This window comes from Pseudophryne corroboree, chromosome 5, assembly GCF_028390025.1.
Source record: "Pseudophryne corroboree isolate aPseCor3 chromosome 5, aPseCor3.hap2, whole genome shotgun sequence".
In the NCBI taxonomy this organism is placed as follows: Eukaryota; Metazoa; Chordata; class Amphibia; order Anura; family Myobatrachidae; genus Pseudophryne; species Pseudophryne corroboree.
The window spans coordinates 122,236,455-122,254,659 of record NC_086448.1 but is presented as its reverse complement, the minus strand read 5'-3'; the positions used below and the strand labels follow the sequence as shown (position 1 = coordinate 122,254,659).

Below are 18,205 nucleotides of genomic sequence, written 5' to 3'. Positions count from 1 at the left end.
GGCAAAATTTCATGCCGAAAACAAATATTTTGCTTGCAGATTTGAAAATCTTGGATTGGGTTACAAATGCCGGTGGTCGAGAGGACGGCGGTCAGAATACCGCCCGCGGCATTCTGATTGTTAGAATCCTGACAGGGAGGAGTTAAGTATACTTACCTTCCCCCGATGCCCCCTAACCCTCCCTTCCTCTTGCCTAAACCTAATCCGACCCCCCATCCGCAGCCTAACCCTTATCCATCCTGGAGGAGATCCGACATATCATGAGTGCTGCACTTGTTATATGTCGGATCCCACAGTAAATGGATGGGAAAGTAAAATATACATTGTATGCAAAACAAAATGCATACAATATATCTATTACTATCCTGCCAACGGGGAGACTGCTGGGAGGTTGGAGGAAATCTTATATGACATGATGGACCATCATGTCGTATAAGTGTATGAGGCCCTTAAGGTAACTAGGGTGAGGAAAGATTTATAGTGTGACTATAAGGGAGGACAGATCTTAGATGGCAGCTCTGCATCAGACTAATCTGCAGGATGCAGTGTTTTATATAGCAGCACAATTGTGAGTGCCCAGGAGGATCTTGGGTTTTTGTGAGCTACCTCTTTGTCAGTAAGTGACCGCAATCTTATGGAGAAGGTACCTCTACAGCCAGTTTTCCAATGGGAGGAAGGGTTAAAAAAAAGTCTCACATTGTAATAATCATATTATGCTTTTGAGATCTGACCTCAGCTGTGACTGTGGTGGTGTTAAACTGTGTTTAAGAGAGAAGCTAGACTGAGGTTTGGGATGGAGTGTCTATGCTGGGTTTCCAAATGTTTGATTTTAGAACTATTGTCACCAGTCCATGAAGGATGGGTAAGGTTCGTGTGACTGGCAGTTGGGAAACATCAAGCTAACCAGCTTGAAAAACTCAGCAACTGCTGAAACATTACTTATGAAGTAACAATGCAGTACATAACTAAACAAAGTTGTACTGAACCAGATAACGGTTGCAGGAAAACGAAGCGCTGGGCGGGCGCCCAGCATCCTCTATGGACGAAGAGAAAAAGATTTACCGGTAGGTAACCAAAATCCAACATGAAATGCAGACACATCCTTTGGAAGAAACTGCTGATATGTCCGGAGCTCAGCTCTATCTTCGTGGAAGATCAAATAAGGGCTTTTACAGGACAAAGCCCACAATTCTGACACATGTCTAGCAGAAGCTAAGGCCAACAACGTGACAACCTTCGATGTAAGAAATTTGACCTCAACCTCCTGTAGAGGCTCAAACCAGTCCGACTGGAGAAACTGCAACACCACGTTAAGGTCCTAAAGCGCCGTGGGCGGTACAAATGGAGGTTGGATGTGCAGAGCCCCCTTCAAAAGGGTCTGAACCTCAGGGAGGGCAGCCAATTGTTTCTGGAAGAAAATGGACAGGGCCGAAATCTGGACCTTCACAGATCCCAACCTCAGGCCCATATCCACACCTGCTTGCAGGAAGAGGAGAAAACGTCCCAGTTGAAACTCCACCGCAAAAACTACTTGGACTCACACCAAGAGACATATTTCTTCCAAATACGATGGTAATGTTTAGACGTTACTCCTTTCCTAGCCTGTATCAGGGTAGGAATGACCTTCTTCAGAATGCCCTTCCGAGCTAGTATCAGGCGTCCATGCCATCAAACGTAGCCACGGTAAGTCTTGATAGGCGAACGGCCCCTGCTGCAGCAGGTACTCCCGAAGAGGAAGAGGCCTCGGCTCTTCCTGCAAGAGATTCAGAAGGTCCACGTACCAAGCCCACCTTGGCCAGTCTGGAGCAATGAGGATCGCTTGAACTCTTGTTCTCCTTACGAGCTTTAGAACTCTTGGAATGAGTGGGAGTGGTGGAAACACGTACACCGACTGGAACACCCACGGAGACACCAGGGCGTCCACTGTCACTGCTTGTGGGTCCCTCGACCTGGAACAATAGCATCGAAGCTTCTTGTTGAGACGAGAGGCCATCATGTCTATTTGGGGTAACCCCCCAAAGGTCTGTTATTTCCTTGAACACCTCTGGATGGAGACCCCACTCCCATGGATGGAGATCGTGTCTGCTGAGGAAGTCTGCTTCCCAGTTGTCCACTCCCGGAATGAAGATAGCAGAGAGTGCCAACACGTGTTTTTTCGATGATTCTTGTCACCTCTGACATTGCAGCTCTGCTTTTTGTTCCACCCTGTCGGTTTATGTAAGCCACCGTCGTTACATTGTCCGACTGTACTTGAATGGCCCGATTGTAGACGGCTCTTAGTTCCAGGATGTTGATCAGCAGGTTGGCTTCCAGACTTGACTACCTTCCTTGGAAGGTTTCCCCTTGAGTGACTATGCCCCAGCCCTGGAGGCTCGCATCCATGGTTAGAAGGACCCAGTCCTGAATCCTGAATCTGTGGCCCTCCAGAAGGTGAGGCAATTGGAGCCACCAGAGGAGTGAAATCCTGGCCTTTGGCGACAGATGAATTCTCTGGTGGATGTGTAGATGAGATCCTGACCACTTGTCCAGGAGATTCAGTTGGAAGGCCCAAGCATGAAACCTCCCATACTGGAGAGCCTCGTAAGAGGCCACCATCTTCCCCAAAAGGTGAATGCATTGATGAACCGACACCCGGGCTGGCATCAGGACATCCCGGACCATTGTTTGTATCACCAATGCCTTTTCCTGCGAAAGAAACACGCTGTGCACTTCTGTGTCGAGGAACATCCCCAGAAAGACAACCTCCAGGTTGGTTCCAAATGAGATTTTGGAAGATTCAGAATCCAACCGTGGAGTCTGAGTAGGCGGGACGTGAGTACACTGGACTGCAACAGCTCCTCCTTGGATGGTGCTTTTATCAGTAGATCGTCTAGACACGGAATGATGTTCACCCCCTGTTTTCGGAGTAGAGCCATCATCTCCGCCATCACCTTGGTGAACACACTTGGTGCTGTAGAGAGGCCGAATGGCAGGGCCTGGAACTGGAAATGACAGTAATCTAGTCCAGTAATGCAAAACGACAGTAATCTAGTCCAGTAATGCAAAACGGTGATAAGCCTGATGCGGGATCCAAATCGGAATGTGGAGGTACGCATCCTTGATATCCAGGGATACTAGGAATTCCCCCTCTTCCAGATCTGATATCACCGCCCTGAGAGACTCCATTTTGAACTTGAACTCCTTCAGAAAAGGGTTCAGTGATTTTAGGTTCAGAATGGGCCTGACCGAAACATCCGTTTTCGGTACCACGAAAAGGTTTGAATAGTAACCCGTGGCTTGCGAATGAGGAGGCAATGGCACAATGACCTGTGTCTCCACCAACTTCTGAACTGCTGCTTGTAGGAGCTGGCAAGCCTGATTTGAAAAATCTGTGAGGAGGGAGATTTTGAAATTCCAACCTGTATTCCTGGGACACAATATCTATCACCCAGGGATCCAGGCCGGACGATACCCAGACGTGACTGAACTGTCTGAGTCTCACTCCCACTGGCCCCACCTCCAGGCCGCGTGGTCCACCGTCATGCGGAGGACTTCGGTGTACTGGAAGCAGGTTTAATTTCCTGGGAACCTGCCGCAGCAGGTTTCTTGGTCTGTGATGCTGATAAAGAGAAGGATTTCTTCGGAGCAGGTGCAGCTGAGGGAAGGAACGGAGACTTACTCGCCGTAGCCGTGGATATCCACGCATCCAAAGCTTCCCCAAAGAGAGCCTGCCCTGTGTAGGGTAGGGACTCCACACTTTTCCTGGATTCTGCGTCGGCCAACCACTGGCGCAGCTACAGTCCACGATGAACCGAAACAGATATGGAAGAGATCCCCGCAGCCATGGAACGCAGGTCTTTCATGGATTCTACAATAAAACCTGCCGAATCGTGAATGTTACGCAAAAACAATTCAACATCAACCTTATTCATTGTATCCAAATCCTCAAGTAAGGTGCCTGACCATTCTACTATAACTGTTGCAATCCATGCACTAGCAAAAGTGGGACGTAATATGGCCCCCGAAGCAGTGTACATTAATTTAAGTGCATTATCAATCTTTCGATCAGCCGGCTCCTTTGAGGTGGTTGATCCCGGAACAGGCAAAACCACCTTTTTTGAGAGTCTGGACACAGATGCGTCAACAATTGGTGGGCTTTCCCATTTTTTCCTATCCTCTTCAGGGAAAGGAAACGCCACCTGGACCCTTTTAGGGATCTGGATTTTTTTCGCAGGGTTTTCCCATGCTTTCTCAAATATAGCATTCAATTCCTTTGACGCAGGGAAGGTTAGCGAGGCTTTCTTATTTTCAGTGAAAAAAGCCTCCTCAACCTGCTCAGGTGTGGTATCATCAATATTCAACACATCCCTGATAGTCTCTATCAACAATTGCACCCCCATTGCAAGAGAGGCAGAGCCCAGCAACACATCCCCATTACCGTCTGTGGTGTCAGAATCGGTATCCGTGTCATCTTGCATGACATGAACAAGCGCACATTTGTGGGGGTATATAACGGAGCGTCCTGAAGTACCGGAATCGGGCCATATTGCCATAGAGCTCTGTAATACCTGAGTTGCAGATTCATAGCTTGCAACCTTATCTGAAATCTGAGAAATCCAAGATTTGATAGAGGAAAACCACTCAGGTTCCCTTGCTGAAATCTGTGCTAAACCAGTGCTATCGTGATTACATGGAAAGGGATCATCCTGGGAGGACATATCCTCCGCAGCATCGTATTGTGCACCTTAATAGGATACACAGTCGTATTGTAGCCTCCCCCCCTTCTACAACCCCCTGGTACTGTGAGAGATAGCTGGAGTTGCTGTGGAGGGCCCTTCTTTCTCCTGATCAGCGCTGTGCAGGCAGGAAAAAGGCGCTGAACGCTGCTGGGTCCGCTCTGAGAAGCTCCGCCCCCAAAATGGCACTGTTTTCCCGCTCTTCATCTGATTATACTGGCCTGAGGATTGATGCTGGCTGAGATCCTGGGACCCCGACAGGCTGTGTGACCAGTGTAGGGTGTAAGCGCTGGCTCAGGGCGCCCCTCAGTGCGCCGCACTATGTACTGCTGAGCCATCACAGAGCACAGTTAATACTGCGTTCCTACTTTGTTACCGCCATCTTCACACCGGCCCCCCGCTTGCTAGGGTGGTTGGTGACTTACTCGCCACAATCTTCAGTTCTGTAAGGGGTTGGCGGCATATTGCTGGGGTGAGCGATCCCCTGTGGCGGGGAACGATATATCCCCTCAGGAGCACAGTGTCCAGTCAGCGGAGTCAGTGGCTTAGACCCCGCGGGGCGGACACTGCTCCCCCCCTTAGTCCCACGCTGCAGGGAGGCTATTGCCAGCAGCCTCCCTGTAAAATAAAAAACTCTAAAATATTTTTTTTCTAAACTGAGTCTGGTAGGAGGGGCATAGAGGGAGGAGCCAAACCACACTCTCAAACTCTTAAAATGCCAATGGCTCCTGGTGGACCTGTCTATACTCCTATGGTACTAATGTGGACCCCAGCATTCTCTAGAACGTAAGAGAAAGCAGAGCTAAAATTCTTTCTTCCAGTGTTCTTCCCTTTTTAAAGACTGGTACCACACCTGCTGTCCGCCAATTCTGTCACAGGAGGTAGTCTTCAAATACGAGAAATAGTGGTGGATTCATTTCTGAACTTAGAGATATAGAGCGATTATCGGGTGAATGTACAAGTCACATGTGCTGTGGTGGTCTTGTGACGGTGCTCACAGAGAGTATTTATTTACAATGTGATTTCAGTCATGGACTGTTTGGGGGAGGTAAAGGGGAGTGGCACAAAACAGCAGGCATATTGTGACCATATATGGGGCGTGTCTCAGCCTGCAACGGCAATTCTGCATGCAGCCTCAACTTCCTGCCGCCATACTGCGCCACCATAGTGCTCCTGAGAAGTTTGATAAGCGACTTATCTGTGACTGACCGATCTGTGCATTTTTATACACAGACACTGGGACTCGCAAAGCCGCCAGGTGTGCGTCTCACTACAAATCCATGCGGCTTGACGTACTAGGCCAACTAGGCGCATTGCTTCATCTGCTGTAAGCTCCTCCTTTTCTGATTTTCTTTTTCCTTATTGTTTCCTCCTTTCTAAACACAGATAATAAGGCGCTCAGTGTAATAACCTGTGAACTGCCGGAGGTGCGGAATTTTGGGCGAGTCTGTCTTTATTTTTAAAGCGAGTGCGACAATCATATACAAGGCAAAACCATATACATGCTATATACATATACACTTACCAATCAGCCGCTTGGTGGGGCCTAATTCAGACTTGATCGTATTTTGCACAGCTACGATCAGCCACCCTGACATGCGGGGGGATACCTAGCACAGAGCTAGTCCACCTGGCATGTCTGGCCCTCCCCCCACCGCACAGGTGCAATAGCATCACACAACAGCGATGCCTGGCGACTAAGTACCTACCTGCGCAGCATAGCTGTGCTGGTAGAGCGACTTTTCACCGCGTCCTGGGTCGCAGCGGATGCATATGATGTCACAGAGCCGCCGTGGCCCGCCCCCCCCCATGATCCAGGCAACGCCCCATGGCCCCAGCCCACGCCCCCAAAATGGCGGCCGAACACCACCGGCCTGCCCCCTCCCACCCAGCGAACGCCTCTGCTTGTCAATCAGGCAGAGGCGATCACTGGGCTGAGATGCCGATCGTATCTCTGGCATGCACATGCGCAATGCGGCGCATGCGCAGTTCAGACCTGATCGCCCGCTGAGCGAAAATGAATGACTTAGCCCCGTTTGAATTTGAATTTGCCCACCCAGCTGTGATGTCAGCCCCCGGTGGAATCGGTGGACCGCCCGTACACACAGTCGGTTACACCGATGTATCTCAAGAGATATCGGTCACCAGCTGTGCTGCACAGTCAACGTGATAAGTCTGTGATTGACGCAGATCACAGATATATTGTGTGTCTAAACCCTCCGACCCGCGGCTAGTGATATATTGGTCTATTAGGCCTAATTCATGTTTGTACGTAATAGCCGATTATCACGCAACGGAGCAATTATCGGTAGACTGCGCATGTGCTGTGATTGCAATGCGCATGCTCCAAGGTGCCACTGTCATACCGCTCGCAATTGCATTTGCGTATAAAAGGGAATTGGTCCCCTAGTGTGTGACTAGAATACTGCAGGTTCATGCATTCAACAAAACAAACACATTTCTTGGGAAAATAAATGAATAGGTGATATATTGTTTATTCTTACTTCCAGTAAAGAGACTTTATTTTTCTCATTCATGTCCTTCATATCTGCGCTTCCTTTCCTGGCCAAGTAGAAATTCTAAAAAACAAAACAAAATCCCAGACAGTGAATATGAGCTGTGAATAAATAATCTGCACAATTAAGTGACATTTCCTTAAAGACGTGTTGCAAGGAAGGGCGTTTTTTGCCGGCTTTTTCCCGTGCCGGTATTGTAATTAATAATGTAAGGGGTAGGGTCCTTTCACACGGCACATGCCTGGCCCGGCTACGGGGTTGCAGCCGGAAATATCCACTGAAAAGTGAACCGTGAGCGTGAATGGGAGCTTTCACACACAACAGGTTTTTTTCAAGCCGCTCCTGCGCATTTGCACAGCATTAAACACGGCTCAAAGCTGTTGTGTGTGAAAGACACTGCCGGATGGTAAAAAGTAGAAGTTGGACATAGTTTGTCCGGCTTTTTGCCATCCGGGCAAAACCGACATGTGTGAAACAGCCCGAAGAGTGGAAGACATTTTTAAAATGTTCATATATGATGTTTTTCAAATCGCTACTATTGTCATAGGCAAATGCAGGGGGGTTTCCTGTTGCCTGGAAACCCCCTTCCTCTTGGCAAGTGGCTCAAATTATCAGTGACAAATAATACGATTACCAGAGCTGACACTACAACATGCAGTTTAAGGGACAGAACAGAAATACTGCTCATTCACAGTGATAGCAGCTTCCTTTACCAAGTTTGCTGTATCAATGCACTGGACCAGAGAATAGCTACCAGGAAGAAGAGACAGGAGCCGTACCATTAGGTGGGAGAATGTGTGCTTAGAAAACTGATTCTATTGCTGTGTGTTTGTGTTTTTATTTATTATTTAAATGTTTGATACAGCCTATACTATAGAACATCTATAGTGTGTTAAATATTAATACTGTATTCCATACAGTATCCAGTGTATAAAAAGACCAATGGTTACATTAATATCCAGGGTCGTTCGTTACTAGGTTCCTCTACTGCTCTCCCAGACTCCCGCACTTGCACCAATGTTCTGCAAAGTGGTAGATTGTGGAATGCATTTGGAAACTCCCCTCTAGAAATCCTGCGTTTGCCACTGATTGTGAATATTTTTTACTGCAGTTAGAAAGGTACAGAGTGCTGACCCTCGGATGGACCCCTGTTAAAGAAATCTGAAAAGCAACACTTGAGTTTGATATAAACGCATGCAATTAGTATTAAACTGAACTTGATGTCGCCTGTTTATAAAGAATGATATATTCCATGCTGATTTATGCAGGCACAATGGATGAATAGGAACTGCTACACTTCCGACTGGCTTGCCCATGTGCTTAATAGAATAGACACAAGACCTACCAATCCACCATGACAATAGGGATGACTTGTAGGTAGAATTAAATGAGAATGACAAATTTGTTACTCAGCTTTTACAGTCATAAACGTACAATGACATAAATGACTCAGTGGAAACCGTTGTATTGTGCAATTTAGAATGCATTAGCCCCTGTACTGTGATTTCCCTTCTGTCTACTGATGCTTTCATTTAAAACACTAAATGACCAGTTATAAAAACATTTGTGACTGTTGTGCTGTATATAAGCAATTAGTGGCAGCTCTATGCATTTGTATATCAATGAACTGCTAGGTGAGTTATAATAATCTTATAATGTACATCAGCTTTAATCCATAACCCTAAACATGCTCTACATTGGTTTAAAATCCCATCTTTCATTTACCTCATTACATTCCAGGCAGAGGCGGATTGGCCATAGGGCTCACCAGGAAGGTTCCTGGTAGGCCGACGTGTCTGTGGGGCCTGTTTTGTGTGCTGTCATATGGCCCCACCCCACACATGACAGGCAGCCCACCGCACACAGTACACTGCACTGTCCCTATTTATTCTGTTATTCCATCTCTGCAGTACAGCAACTCTGCCATCCAGTGATACTGCCATGGCTACACAATATGTTATACCTCTTGTGCTGCCCATATCGGGCCACTTCTAAAAATTTTACATTGCCACTTTTAGCACCCAATCCTTCCCTGGTCTACAGCAAAAGGAAGACCGCAATTGTGTACAATCAGGCCCTATGAGGAAGAATCCCGCCCCCACATCAGACCACACCCCTATTATGGCTGCTTCTATAAATTTCTCATGCTGGGTTTCCATCCCAATCTGCCCCTGATTTCAGGTATCTACTGTAGTTCATTGGTTAAAGCAGGTGGGGAACCTTTGGCCCACCAGCTGTTGTTGATCTACACATACCAGCATGCCTTGCTACAGTTTTGCTTTTTGGCCATGCTAAAACTGTTGCAGGGCATGCTGGGATGTATAATTCAACAACAGCTGGATGTGTAGTTCAACAACAGTTGGAGGTCCAAAGGTTCCCCATCCTTGGGTAAATGGATGTTATATTCCTGACAACTACACTTATTTGATGTGATCCTCTTAGCTAGCTTTCGCCAGTTTACCTAAATACAATTCCTGACTAAAGATGACAGAAGATGTGGTGAAGTAACAGAAACTATACTGAAAAAACATATTCCAGATCTACATGGATTAAGTAATGAGCAAAGTGATAAGAACTGTTCCATTTTCCCCGTTCCTCATTTGGTCATGAAAGTTTTAATATTTTCCTGGTGAAATTGGGCCTTGTTTTTAGTCTGGCACCAGCCACACCCCACTAAATTATGAATTGACCAATGGTGTCCCAGCTGACTTCATAGACTGCATACCTCCCATCCCAACATGACCCTCTCCAGGAGAGACAAAATGCTCTGCTCCTGGACTTCCCTTGTAATTTGTGATTGCCGGCACCTGTGTTGAACAGGTTAATGGATAAGAAAGGTGTTTCAGCACAGGTGAGGGCAATCATAAATTAAGAGGGAAGTCCAGGAGCAGAGCATTCTGTCCCTCCTGGAGAGGGTCATGTTGTGAGGTATGAGACTGTAGAATGAGAGTTTACAAATACAATGGTGACTGGTATCTATTGACGGGTAGTGAACCCAGATGTGACTATTATCATACAAAAAATGACAAGTACTGTGATCCAACCTGAATTAAAGATAAGTATGCCGAGGATACATGGGCTAAAAGCAGTGTGGGACTGGGGCACGAAGGGCCTACCAGGGGAATGCCGTGGTAGGGGCACATTTTTAGTGGTTGTGGCCAATCACAAGAGGGGGTGTGGGTAGCCAACACAGAGGCCTGGCAATCCATTAGAGCATGTATGGTCTAGGCCTCTTGATACATATACATAGTAAATACTGCTAGTGCATTCATGATAATGTACCAGATTAGGAACAGAAATGCACTGTAGAGAATACACCATAGTCCTGTGCAGTATACTGTAACATATGTATAATGTACTGTATTATTGGTGCACAGTCTGAAAACTAATCCCTAGAGGAGGAGGGCCCTCAAGCCTTGTACCCCTGTGGGCCAGTCTGACCCTGGCTAACAATAACTAGTTAAGCTACCTTCAGATTCAACCCAACACAGACAATAATTAGAGTAGTGTGTGGGTTTTTGGTTAATTTGAAAATCAATAATCAGTCATAAAATTTTATAAATATGTATAAAAACAGCTAAAATTATAATATTTGAAATCCAAAACCTGAAATTCAGAATTAACATCCAAATTCCGAACTGCGGGGAGATACGAATCGGGACTTGGTTCGGAGTAGATCTCCAGAGGAGATCCGGACAGGGTTTTGCTTCCGTTCGGACTTACAAAATTTGCATGGATTCGGTTTCCTGGAGAACCGAACCGCACATCTCTAACAATAATGAATCAGTGTACTTATATCTTATAGTCCTATAGCACTGGAAGAGTGACCTCTATGCGACCCTATCAGCCAGCCTGACATAGAGTCGTCCCCGCGGTAAAGAATCTGTCTCCATCCATCTGACCCCCGCCAAAGATTGGTGGCCGGTGTTGCAGGTTAGAAGTCCCCTGGGGCCGGCTGTTTCTACGGATGCAGAAACCAATGTGCATACCTGTGGAGCAGTTCAGCGATGCAGCCACCAGGAAGTGCAATGCAGTCTGGCAGGGAGAGGGAATGCCCAGCAGACAGGAGGCTGGAGCTGGCATTTGGACCAAGAGAAAACCCTGCAGCTAGCTGCCTTGGTGAAAGAATCCAGCGGTGAGAACCCTGGCATGTGTTACCCTCGTTCTGATGACAGTGTACGTCCCTGAAGAAGTGTATCGGTAAATATATGCTATACTCTCACCGTTGTACCTCTTCGTATGCTCTCTCTTATCTTCGCAGGGAGATGAGGTTCATAAATATATCGCTAATAGAAGGGGTTAAAAAATATTCTTCAGTTTATTTATGACAACAGCGTGTAACTATACCCTTCAGTAACGCTTACCAAAGACTTATAAATATTACAATCAAATAGTTCAGAGTTTGCCTCACAATGTTATTGCTTAAAGAAAATAAAGATAGGTTTTATTTTACAGCAACAGACGATCTCAGCAGAACTCCATCCTAGACAGGAAGAATGTTTTAATTATTGGCAACACAAGTATCAGCATTGAATAGCCCAAATAGATACAATTACTGTAAGCAACTTAAATACCAGCAATATTGTAACCAACAAAACCTCACAGTGGTTCCAGCTGTATATAGTCTTCAGTCTAAATCACCCAATGTTACCGCTCCCTTAATATCTATACTGTGTAGTACCTAATGGCCATAAAGTTGGTGCACATGAAGTCCCTGTTAATCCTTCGTTCTATTGGTGATACACGGTCAGTATTATCCCTTTGAGTCTCATGGAGAATAATCCTGTGTGAACTCTCTAGTGGGTAATATATGACATCTAGTCGAACCAAGATTTGTATTCCACCATGGTAACTGATGCTGTGCTGACTAAATCCTGCCTCCAAACTAGGCATTAACTGAAGAACTTGGCGACTGAGCAAGATTCTGAAATCCTGGGTATACAACTGTCTGAGACTGTCTACAGTTAATCTCGCTAGGCTGTTAGAGGGTTAATGCTTCCTCAGGGTTAACAGTGAACTGGCCTCGGTGAATTTTGTCCAAACTAGTTACAACTTGTATGAACTACCCTCTATACTGAAGGTCAGATGAGAAGACAGCAAGATGTACAGACCGAATAACTACAAGTACACTGCTGCAAGAGGGTCATAAATTCCGTGGCTGCCCTGTTGCGGCGGTAAGTCTATATCTCAGGGAGGTGCAAGTATAATGTGCCGCTGAATGACTGTCTCTCAGTAATATAGTAAATAAACTCTTTCTTTATCCATCAAGGAGAATGAGTGGGGAGTTATAAGACACTTCGATAATTCCCCTTCAGTGAAAGACTGCTCTGCTATACTCTCTCTAGTGGGAAGCTGGGGTAAATTCCCTTCCGTGAAATGCCGGCTTATGTCCCTGTCTAAACAGGCCTGCCTCTGGCCTTATATGTAATGTCCAGTTTCGCCTCCCTCTTTTCCCTGCCACAGCACTCACATACTCAGTATCACTGTAGTCCCGGCCGGGGTGGTGAACTCCAGTTAGGCCACCTCCCTCAGGGCATCCCCGGGGCTGGGTCTCCCTCTCTGCGCCACCCAGTTAGTGTCCGTCTCCGCACCGCCTTCTCTGCTGACGAGGCCTCTCCACGTAGCGGCTGGGAGCGGGAACCGCTGTTGTCCGCCTCCCGCTCTCGCCACCGTCCTCACAGGTACTCTTTATGCAGTATGTTCACTGGGGTCCTGGAGGGCTGGACGGTTCACTCACGCCTCTTGATGCGCACAGCCTTCCCGGTCTGTCCTCTCCTCAGGCATCTGCGCTGCTCCAACGGTCCCTCCGCCTGTCTTCTTATAGCCTTTCGTCCTCGTGGCTCTCCTTCCCGCTCACCTCACGCGCTTCATAACCGCAGTCCCGAGCGCTGAGAGTCCACTTGATCCAGGATAATGGATCAGTCTCTGGGGCCACGCGCCCCTTGTATTTCTGGCCATTAGCTGATTTGTCTGTTCTATTTACCCTCCATGAGGGTCGCAGTCGAAAGTCTTTATTCCTCCGTGAGGGCAACATAAATTACTTTTAATAAACTATACCACTAAATGGGCACTTATTCATGGGGTAACGACAATCTCGTAATACAAGATATATATTATACAGTCCACACATATTCTCACATGTCTTCTCATTCTATGCAATAGATAGGCATATGTACACAAGGAAAGGTGCTATTTCCCTATAGATTGTAAGCTTGCGAGCAGGGCCTTCCTACCTCTATGACTGTTATCACCCAGTTTGTTATTGTTATTTCAAATTGTAAAGCGCAACGGAATTTGCTGCGCTATATAAGAAACTGTTAATAAATAAATAATAAATAAATAAATAAATAAATATATATATATATATATATATATATATATATATATATATATATATATATACATATACACACATATATACGATTTTATCTTTACTAATGCTAGGGTACTACATGCCTCCCTACTGGAAGCATGCGTGTCCTCACGCATTGTGGTCGTCAAACAGAAAGATACCTAACAGAAATATTTAGTGCTTGTGTAACAATCAGGAGTAATATAATCTATTAAAATTAACACTGTACAGATTACAATTGCACTGCCCAATACTTCTGAAGGCAGCGATTATTGGTATTTATCAACGTATCTCAATCGCGATACCTTAGAGGTACTGTGCCTCTAGTACTGCGTTTTGACCTCCTATGTATCAGGACAGGTACATCACCCTCTAAACTGGACATTTTTAACACACAAAGAATCATTGTATTCAATGGACTTTACCGCCATGGGTTCGGGGGTCAGAATTTCTACTGAGCTGGGCGGAACGGTGCCGCCTATGAACAACAGGAGCTCTATGGGATCGTGTAAGGGAAAGTTCACTGGGGTTGCCGGCCCTTCTGCCAAAACCAAGTCCTCTCCCGCCCTCGGGACTTCCATAGTGCAAGGTTTTAGTTGATCGCGGGATACAATTCTGATTGGTCCTTCTTGACCACGACGGATCTGATAGGTATAGTGATTTCCGGCTGGAACACTGACCACGATGTAGGAAACATCTTCCCACAGGGCATCAAGTTTGCTAGAGCGATGGTTCTTTTTCAACCAGACCATGTCTCCTTCATGTAAAGGAAGGGGTCGAGCATTGGCGTTATAAGCTCTCTCCTGCCGTTGGTGAGCTGCCTCCATCCTCTGTTCCACAATCCGTCTAGCTGTTTCAATTCGCTGCTGGTGTTCCCGTACCCAATCAACTCGAGGATCTACTGGGTCGATCACAACGGGGTTCAATTCCAAATCTCGGGGAAGCCTGCCTGCCGAACATTAGGTAGTAGGGTGTGAACCCGGTGGAACAGTGTTCGGTGTTATTATACAAGTAGGTAAGTTCAGGGAGAAGGGTAGGCCATTGAGTACGCTTCTCTGCAGATAGACTTCGGAGCATTCCAATGATGGTGGTGATAGGCTGTTGTCCTTACTTTTAAACAGCCGTATAGAGTGCACAGTTCATTGAACAGCTGTGATTCAAAGGCTGGGCCTTGGTCGGTCAGGATTCGGACAGGGTACCCATAGGGTCTTACAAAATGTTTCAGATAGAGCTCGGCCGTGGTTCTTGAAGTTAAGCCTCTTGTAGGAACGACAACAAGGAACTTGCTGTAATGATCCGTCATGGTTAGCGCCTACTGATATTCAGTGTTGCTGGATTCTAATTTCACGTGATCTAGGGCGACGATCTCCAGGGGACGTCGGCTTTTAATGGAATGCAGGAGGTCTTTTTGGCTGTTGTCCGGATGCCTCTTGATATTGCAAGGTACACAGTCACGGCACCATTTCTCAATGTCCTCCCTCATTCCGATCCAGAAGTACCTTTTTCGCAATACTGTCTCGGTTTTCTGGGTACCAAAGTGTCCAGACCTATCGTGATAGGCCTCGAGCAGAAGGGTAGCCTGACGTTTTGGAACTACCACTTGCGTAATAGTTTGATGTGTGTTGGAGTCAAGGCTGCTACGTATTATAAGCCCTTGCTTTACCCGGATGCGGTCTCGATGTCTTAATAATTTAATTAATTCTGGATCAGCTTCGGCTCACTGTGTTTTGTTCAGGGAGCGCTTCTGCTGAATAAGACTCATCAACTCATTCAAAACTGGTCTTTCTCGTTGGATTTTTGTCCACTCCACTGCGGGTAAAACAGGATGAGGACTTTTGGATTGTGCGGGGGCCTTAGCAGAGACCGGATCAGACGTCACAACCCATCCTTTATTCACGAGATGGAATACCGGAGTCTCTACCTCCTCTGTGTCGTCTTTCTCCACTTCAGGAAGATCGGCAATGGGTAGGCGGGATAAGGCGTCGGCATTCCCATTCGTCTTTCCGCTCCGGTAGTCGACTGTGTATTGAAAGTTGGCCAGGCGAGATACCCAACGTTGCTCGAGTGCTCCCAACCGAGCATTGGACAGGTGAGCCAATGGGTTATTGTCAGTCATGAGAATGACCAGAGAAGCAGCCAGATAGTTCTTGAACTTTTCGGTGATGGCCCATACAAGAGCAAGTAACTCTAACTTAAAAGTACTGTAGTTCTCGCTGTTTCGCTCTGTTTTGCGAAGGCCTCTACTGGCATATGCTATTACCCTTTCACGGCCATCCTGCATCTGTGATAGCACAGCTCCTAACCCCCGGTGACTTGCGTCTGTATAAACTTGGAAAGGTTTTTCATAATCTGGATAGGTGAGTAGGGGAGCAGTTACCATAGATGTCTTGAGCAGTTCAAAGGCACGTTGCTGATCTTCACCCCATGTAATTAAAGATGAACTCCTCCTTTCCTGTCCAGACTTGCCACGCAGTAATTCCTGTAGCGGAGCTGCCAGTTTAGCAAAATCTTGCACAAACCGTCTGTAATAGCCCACAAAACCCAGAAAGCTCCGTACATCCTTCACTGTCTTTGGGATGGGCCACTCTTGTACGACACATATCTTTCCTGGGTCTGGCTTGACACCCTCAGCGCTGACAATATGTCCCAAATATTGAACCTCTGGTTTGAGTAGATGACATTTTGCTGGCTTAAGCTTCAATCCTGATTTGATGAGTTGCTTGAACACCTCCTCTAGATGTCTGAGATGCTCTTCATAACTCTTTGAAAAGATGATAACGTCATCCAGGTACAGCAGGACCATTTCAAAGTTATGATGTCCCAGACAGTGTTCCATCACACGTTGAAAGGTAGCCGGTGCATTGCACAGTCCGAAGGGCATTCTATTAAATTCAAATAACCCCATTGGTGTGGTGAAGGCAGTTTTTTCCCGGTCCTCCGGTGCCATCAGAATTTGCCAATATCCGCTAGTGAGGTCTAGAGTAGAAAAGTAGGCCGCTGTCTTCAAGGCCGTCAATGACTCCTCTATTCTTGGTAACGGATAGGCATCTTTATGGGTCACAGCATTCAGTTTGCGATAATCCATGCAAAACCGGAGACTTCCATCCTTCTTCTTGACGATAACTAAAGGGGCTGCCCATGGACTGTAACTCTCACGGATGACACCTGCGGCCCTCATATCTGAAATAATTTTTCGCACGGGTTGATACATTGTGGGTGGTAGGGGTCGGTGTCTCTCCTTGATGGGAGGATTACTTCCTGTGTGAATAGCATGATACACCCCTTCAGCCATTCCAAAGTCGGAGGGGTTCTGGCTAAAAGCTACTGAATTCCTTCGGACCAGTTGTAGCACCCCTTCTCGCTGCTCCTCGGCGGTGTTCAAATCACCGATCTGGATTTCATTCCACCAAGGATCCTCACTTTCGGCGGCAGATAAGCTTTCGGTCGTGGCTCCTTGATGCGCCGATGGTATACTTTCCTCCAATACATCCTGGAAATTTAGTTGGGACACCCTTGCTACCATGCAGTGTTGAAAGAGTCGAATAGAGTAGTTTTGAGGATTCAAGATGCGAACAGGTACTCGACCTTGTTCTACTCTCGCCAATGTCCTGGCTACTACAAATGGCTGCTGACCGTCTGGGTCACAATATTCTATGAGGGCATCATAGCCTTGTCCGCCAGGGCCAATCCGAGCTTTGCACCAAACTACGTGTTCCAAGTTGGGCATTAACATTACAGGCTGTCAGTCGGCAATTCGTGCCTTTCCAACCTCCCCCCTGTCATTTGCGAATTTCATCTGGCCTTCCAGTAGCCGAACAGTCTGTTGAAGTGTCCTCCGCTCCCGCGGGGCGGCTGTCTTCATTTCCATGTGCAGGGCTTCGACTAATTCGTCGGGACAGTTTCTGAGGACATTCACTTTTATGTCGGCTTCCCAGTAGCCACGTTAGGTGATAGGTTGTCCGTTACTGGCTAATAGATGTAACCAGGTAGTTGGTGGGGTGACTATTGTTTGCTCCTCCCAATGTTGGAGGAATTCATGAAGCCGAATGGTCGAAACTTGAGATCCTGTATCCAGGATAGCAGCCATCTCCACACCATTGATCTGAATGTTCAGGCGAGGACACTTACCGACATACCTTGGCCACCACTCCTGCGATGTCGGACCTATTGGTACATCTCCTCCCGAGGGTCGGTCCCCTGCCTCGGGGTCTCCTCGTTTAAAGCTTCATTGGGGCAATTTCTCTCAATGTGGCCGCTTTGCCTACAACCTCTGCATATAGGCTGTCCCTGAGCATCAAATTGGTCGGTGGAACGTCTGCCCGTTCCCCTCGGTATATCCCATCGAGAACGATTCCTTACACCCCGATCTTGCCGCCATTCCCGTCGTCGGTCGATGTTTTGGCCTTGACTCAACTCCTCGAGTTTCTGATCCATCCTAGCTAGGTGCAAGGTAAGTTCCGTCAGCTTAGAGTTTAGGGTCCCAATTGGATCCTGACTAGATGGAGCTTGTGCCTGTTGGGTGACTGTCTTAAGCATTGCAACCTCAGTTTTTGTGTGGGATCTTATTTCCTTTACCCCTTCGTCTGGCTCAGCTGACACCTCATACTCAGGATCCTCACAGG

General features: G+C 46.9%; 1 protein-coding gene across 4 annotated transcripts in view; it reads right to left on the bottom strand.

The window, feature by feature from the left end:
• The window catches only part of APBB1IP (amyloid beta precursor protein binding family B member 1 interacting protein), a 396,905-nt gene that overhangs the window by 82,403 nt on the left and 296,297 nt on the right, over positions 1–18,205 (bottom strand). For all 4 annotated transcript variants that reach the window (XM_063921652.1, XM_063921655.1, XM_063921651.1 and 1 more), the window contains exon 8: positions 7,220–7,294. In XM_063921652.1, coding sequence (XP_063777722.1) covers positions 7,220–7,294 — 75 coding nt within the window. The remainder of the gene's footprint in view (positions 1–7,219; positions 7,295–18,205) is intronic.